This window comes from Mycetomoellerius zeteki, unplaced genomic scaffold (genome assembly GCF_001594055.1).
Source record: "Mycetomoellerius zeteki isolate Tzet28-1 unplaced genomic scaffold, Tzet1.0 scaffold212, whole genome shotgun sequence".
Taxonomy (NCBI): Eukaryota; Metazoa; Arthropoda; class Insecta; order Hymenoptera; family Formicidae; genus Mycetomoellerius; species Mycetomoellerius zeteki.
Genome location: NW_017257086.1, coordinates 295,595 through 302,361, shown reverse-complemented (window position 1 = coordinate 302,361; position 6,767 = coordinate 295,595). Strand labels below are relative to the sequence as shown.

Genomic DNA, 6,767 nt, shown 5'->3' with positions numbered 1-6,767 from the left:
GCTGTTGAGCGATAATTGGTGTGCACGGTATAGTGGATGTGCTATATGTCAGCAGGATTTCTTGTACTGGTGCCAAAGGTATGAAAACACTGCCCGAGGATGGCACAATGGCGGACTCATAAATGATACCGGTGGCCGTGGGCTGTGGCTGTTGCTGATGATGATTGTAGATGTTTGAGCTGGTCAGCTCGATCGTGTTCACCTGATAGATTGGTTGTTCAGCCGGTTGGTAGACCGTCATCTCTTGGACGTCGCTCGCCGGCGCTTCGATTACGCTTTGAGGACCGATCGCCACACTCGGTGGTGGCAAGGGAGGTAGAGATCGGGAGAGCTCTAGGAGATCGTGCGCCGCCTCCGTTTCCGCCGCGGAGCGATCTTTAAACATGGATGACACTTGGCCGGACATGGACATGTCACAGGATGTGATAACCGATTGTATTCTATCGTGTGTTCTCGAGTGCTCCGGAGTATCTTGTAGATGATAGGACGTTGACGTGCTGGACGGTGGAGACGATTTTTCGGTGGATGGTGGATGGTGTAGCGTCGCGACAGACGTCGTAGCTTCGTCGCGTCTCTCGGGAGTCGTTCGCATGCTTGACGAAGGTAAAGACGTCACCGTCGTCGTTGTAGTTTCCTTGACGGAAGAGACGATTGTTTCTGTTGAAGATAGAGTCGTCAGAGAAGCCGTTGTGGTGCACGCGATCACGACGGTTTCCATTCGCATCGTCATTGAGTGGTCCATCGCGGGATTCATCATGATGACGGATGATGGTACCGCTGTTGCGACAGTTGTGTCTGCGTTGCTCGGTTGTTCCTTCGAGGGGTCTGCATCGGCCACGGCGGAAGTCGTAATGGCCGTTGTGTCTTTTGGTTGCGTGTTGGGACATTCTAAGATTATAAATATTAAGTTTTATTCGTATACATGATAAATCCAATCAGACCACGCCTCATGACAGAATGAAAAAGATGTATATATAAATTATATATTTAAATTTGCTATATATAACTCATGTTATTGCAAAATATCTTTATTTTTGCCTTATATATTATAGAAGCAACGTATAAATTTATTTCTTTGCTTTTATTTGATTTTTTTAAATCGAGATTTAACGGCGTCGTAGGCTTTTAAATAGCATATCAAAAAAGACTATCTATTTCTCGTTTCCAGCGTGAAGCAAAAAGTGCCAAACCTTGATGGTGGTAAGAGAAGTGCAGCGATAAACGAATGATAGGAGGGTGGGAGAAAGAGATGGACTGCACAGTACGGATTGTGAAGAGGGGTAGTGGGATTATGACGACAAATATGTTAGGAACGAGGTCAAAGGAGATGGGAGTAAAGAACCAAGAAGGTCTTCTAGGTTAAGCGGATATAAAATTTCACAATAACTCGGTTGTAAATGTGCACGTTTCGTTTAAAAGCAACCGACTTATCTTACGCCACCAGGTGGATCTGCTTTAACCTTTAGAGGGCCGGCATTTTTGCCTTGAAATTTTGAATTTTTTTAATGTAAAATTCATGTATACTATATATTAAATGTTTATGTCATGAGGAGTCGACGAGTTTTCCGTTGGCCACTATAGCCAGTCCGGTCAGCAACGGGATGACCAATGTGGAAAATTTTCATTTTTTGTTTTTAGTATTTCTAAGTGTTTTTGACGTCGCAGAACACGTTTCTGAAGCCAGATTATCGAAATTTTATGTAGAAATAGTGTTATTTATCTAGATAAGTCTATATAAATTGAATTGAATAACATAGACATTTACGTATTATACATATGAAACTTTCCTTTAGTGTAATCCAGGACTAATGACGTGAACGTAGAAAGTTATGTAGTTCTTTTTTTCGTTTTTTTTACATTTTATATTTTTTTATTTTTTTTTACATTTTTATTTATTTATTTTATTTTTTATTTATATTATTTTTGCTAATTATCATTTTTTTGGCCAGTCCGGCCCTCTAAAGGTTAATATTTCTACGTTGTTGTATTTGTATGTTTCACGAGCAAAATGAATTTTTGTTTGAACTGTGATCACGAAGAGTTTTGCTGATCGTGAAAAGATCGACAGGTATGAATATTATGTGAATGTCTCGCTTTTCGTCGTGCTGTATTATTTTCATTAGTATAGTATAAAAAAGTTATATCAATTTCAGATATATGTAAAATTTTTATTGCAATTTGCACGACTGCGAAAATACATTCTTATTACCTTCACGAAATATTTATTAAAGTATAAATTATTAAAAATTTTGTACAGCGTCTACATTTTGTATATATAAAATAGAAAATTATTAAATTAAGACTTTGTTCATTTTTCATTTTTCTTTCTATAAATAATTAAAAACGAGGAAAAACGATTAGAAAAATAAAGAGAGAAGAGAGAAAATTATATTTTTAAAATAATATATATTAATGTGTAAGGACTCGTGATATTAAAAAATTAGAAGAAAAATAAACAAATAAAAGTCAAGCGCAGTTAATGAGGCGTCAAATTAAATCTATTAAAAATACATAAAATTTCAAATGGGAAACAATGGGACAATAAAATACAATATTGTAGAATACGAAGATCATTGAAGATGATTCGAAAGATGAGCCAAAATGTTTGAAATTTTGTGTATTTTTAAGTACAATTAGACTTAATTTTGCGTCGCACTAACTGTGTTTGACTCTCATTTACACATTTTTCTTCTGATTATTGAATTTTCAATTTTATAATTTTTAATTTTGTAAATATGCATCCCAAAACTTTATTTTAGAATGTCCAATTTGGATATATCTTATTCCAAAATATATTATTCATATATTATTTTTAATAATACGAAAAACATCGATTTTTTTCAATAATTATTATATAAATACCATCAAACTTCCAAAAAGACTTGTTATTTTTTAAACGCAAACGATTTCGGTCAATTGTAAATTATTCGTTGCACGAACGTTTGAAACTCTCGCTTCTTCGTGCTGACGAAATGCTATAAACGTGCATCGTCATTACGATGATTCCGAATATCACCGCCTTTGTAACTGCATTTACTATCTCGACAAGTTTCGCATACCGTTTTCGCCGTTCACACGAGAAGCGGATACGCCGTACAAGTAGTAACGCCATGGAGAATTCCGACAATTAAGGTCGTTTTGTTACGACCAGGTAACGTATTGTTGGGAATTGCGCGTGTGCTATTATCATTTGATAATTCGATATAAACGCGTATCGGACTTGAGACGAAATGAATATCGCTAAAGTAACGCTAAAGCGCTGACACAATTACGAAAGAATAAAAAAGTATCTATTACGTTTTTATTTAATTACTTCAAAAGATATTACATATTTTGTTGCCTATTTTATAAACGATTTTATTTATATTATATAATTTGTATATATACATATCTGTATTATTTTCTTATATTGTTTATCAATATAATGTGATATTGAGCTCATTTTTGCAAATGTAATTGTATATGTGTTTTCCATTGCAAATGTGAATGCAAATGTCAGTATGTTAGTATGATGTCAATGATGTACACGTCTCATGTATTATGTGATATGTGTACGCTCAAGATTTTTTTATCTGTTTTGTTCGCTTATTACTATATTGTTATCTACTGGCTGGCATTGCAATAAAATAATAATAATAATAATTTCGGTTTTACTAATTGCAAGTTTAACCTTTCGATGTCATTCCCAGGGTGACATACCCGAAGTTATTTTGCTACGCTATAATTTTTTTTATTTATAAAAATACATTTGTTTGTTATTCGTTTGTATTCCATAATATCTGGCGTTTCGATTTAAAAAAAATTTATTACGATATGTTTATTCTTCACAATATCCAGTGTAATGTAAGTGAAAACGATGTAGAGACGCCGAAGGTTAAAGCTACTTTGGCGCTGTGTGTGTATGTGTGTGTGTGTGTGTGTGTGTGTGTGTGTGTGTGTGTGTGTGTGTGTGTGTGTGTGTGTGTGTGTGTGTGTTGTAATATTGATCGATCACCCGATTAATTTATAAAAATAACTATTATAACGATTTCTGGTAAAATATGCAAAGTTGGCATACCTTGTGCAACAGGGGGTGCAATACACCTCTGTACGGGCGAGATGGGTACGGTGGTTGGCGATGGCGTGCTCCTTCCGCGGCCCCAGCTCTCGAATCCTCTAGCAACGCTGGTTATGTACTTGTTGCACAAGGCCTTCTTTACCATATAGCACCGCGGCATCTTGGCTGATCGTTGCTCTCTTCCCACCGGGATTAATATCAAATATCGCTCTAAGATCACCAAACAACCGTATAGGATAAACAACCCTCTTGAGCCTTCCTCGGTCCTTCGGTGTGACGGCGTATTTTATTGCGAGTGCGTACCCGCGGCACGATCAAGAAGTACCGCGTATATTGATCGGGTATATCGCGCAAATCCCCTTTGCAAAAATCGCGGCTACTCGTCGGCAAACGATACACTACGATATATATCGTTCAATATACCGTTAACCGTTCTGCCGCTCGTTCCCGTTTTCACAAAAACGCCAAGTTTATTTTTCTTAATTCATTAACGCAGAGATTTTACCAGGCACACGATCTTTCAATCGATGCTTCAGCTGTTCGTCCCACTCTTTACGCTTTCTCTAAGATATCCTGAGACACGACATGGTCGTTTCGTATTGATCTATCGGCGGTAGACTATCCCAATTAAAGTTCCTTTTACTCAAAATTTCTTTCAGTAGCAAGGATGAGTGAAAACGATTTTCTTCTTAGGAAAGATGAAACGCTCAGCTCGAGATGGCTATCTTGGCGATATCGCTTGATTTAATTCTAGACGTCGTTGCACGATTATTCAATAGGACTCTGCGTATAAATGTATATATATATATATTTTTTTTTTGTATAACTATATACAGGGATGAGAGTGAGCGCGTACGGTCGCGGTGTCTATATGCGCGTGTATACATTCATATTAAAATATCTCTTAAGTGAAGCGAGGAGCTGGGAGGAGCTCTCGATCGTGGTGATCGAGTCCGAGCGGAGGAATAATACGCGGTATCAGTTCTTTGTGATTCCAAAGCGCGATCAGAGGGCGTGATTAAGTGCGAGATTATGGGAGGGTGGCGGAAAGCGTGTGCGGCTTGCCTTTGCTTTGTTCCTCGAGATTACCTTGTTTGTAGTATTGCTTTCGTTGTATATTCACGGGTGGAAGATTTACATGCTTTACGGCGTCGGTCTCATGCCCGCCGCGTATCTCGTCGTTCGCAAAACGTACGCATACGTCTACGTGCGCGTTTTACCCATCTAGCTTAACTTCTCTTCTCTCTTCTTCTCTCTTTCGCTCTCGCTCTCTTCTTTCTCTTCCTCCGCTTCACCGCCGTAGGTTCGTTATCCTGCAATGCCTCCGGCAGTACATGCGTCGCCGGGAATGCGCGAATCCACGTCGGGGCTTCCGTCGCTCTGGTTCCGCGAGATTCACTCGCGAACTCTTCATTCGCCCGGCTGTTCCAGATGGTATCTTGTCACGCCGATTCCCGATGACGTCGTTGCCCCGGGACGTCTCGATAATAACATCCTCATCGCAACACAATCTGGAACTTCTAACTAACGGACGTTCAACTTCTCTGCAAATTGACTGTGAACAATGTACAGGAGTTTTCCTGGATGAGGGAAAACCTCGTTTGATTATCGAAATCGAGAGATGTGATTGTTCGCTACTTTGTTGGCAACCCGTTCGTTTTCGTCAAATGCGAATGCCAACGCTCGAATCGACGCTCTGGTGTTCACAGTAAACGACTTCGAGAGCTTCGATACGAATAGTTGAGTTTCTATAAGGAGTTGGTCCTCTGAATTAGCCAGCGCGCGTCATTAGTTTCTTTTAGATTGCAGTAGGAAACGGATTGTACTCTGAAGATGAGAGTGGAGCTCTCTGGTCTTCTTCAATGTTGTCTTCTTAATTCACAAAGAGCGGAAGTCTCGTAAGATGAATCCTAATTTTTTCACGATCCAATATATCCCGATCAAACGTACACTGTATTAAGCTCGTTCAAAATTATATATTGGGCGGTAGAAATTCTTATCGCAATACAATCTGGGGATACAGTACCAATCGTCGTTAACATTTCCTCTTTTCTTTCTCGCTTGAAACCTAATTTGAATCTTCGTGTCGAAACGTTCTCTTCCGAGCTTCGAGTTTCAGTCTGATCGTATTTCCATCCTCACCTTCTTCGTCCGCGTTTCTGGATTTCTGGGAGTAGTCGGAGCTCGATCGTTGGAGCGCGGCGTTCCGATATGCGAGATTCTTGGATTCCTCGTAACCGGCACTTATTCCTTTTTCGAAAACAAGTTCTCCTTCGACTCCGGAGATGGGCGGGTGTGCCTTCGCAGGGACGAGCAACAAGTTGGACAACAGGTCCGCGATGTTGTGTATCCGTGTGCGCCGGTGTGTGCGAGCGCTACCGCCGCCGCCTTACGTGTGTGGTCGATAGCTCCCTCTAGCCCTCTCCGCGACCCCGGAAATCCCGCGCGCACCCCCTTGCAACCCTCGTTCTCGCGCTCCCGCTACCTATACACGGTACACACAGCCGCAGTCGAAAGCGAGTTGGCTGACGAGCGCGCCCGAAGCTACGGTACTTCCCCCTGGCTTCACCGCGGACACCGCTTGCGTCACCAATGATTCTCTCCTTTTTGACGTTCCCTTGAGCTGAAAGCTTTGACCAGGATCCCAACAGGCACCGACGTAACGTGTCTATGATGGTTCGTTCGGCGGGTGCGCGGACTACCGGTAGTC

The 6,767-nt window shown here is 40.5% G+C and overlaps 1 protein-coding gene across 1 annotated transcript in view; it reads right to left on the bottom strand.

Annotated features, from left to right (window-relative positions):
* Nucleotides 1–4,227, bottom strand: part of LOC108722656 (zinc finger protein 37) — a 5,891-nt gene extending 1,664 nt beyond the window's left edge. Inside the window, exons 1-2 of the mRNA XM_018447863.1 lie at nucleotides 4,058–4,227; nucleotides 2–888 (exon numbers count right to left, since the gene is read on the bottom strand). Of these exons, the coding sequence (XP_018303365.1) occupies nucleotides 2–888; nucleotides 4,058–4,217 (1,047 nt within the window). The 5' untranslated portion in view covers nucleotides 4,218–4,227. The remainder of the gene's footprint in view (nucleotide 1; nucleotides 889–4,057) is intronic.
* Between the last annotated feature and the right edge of the window lie 2,540 nt (nucleotides 4,228–6,767).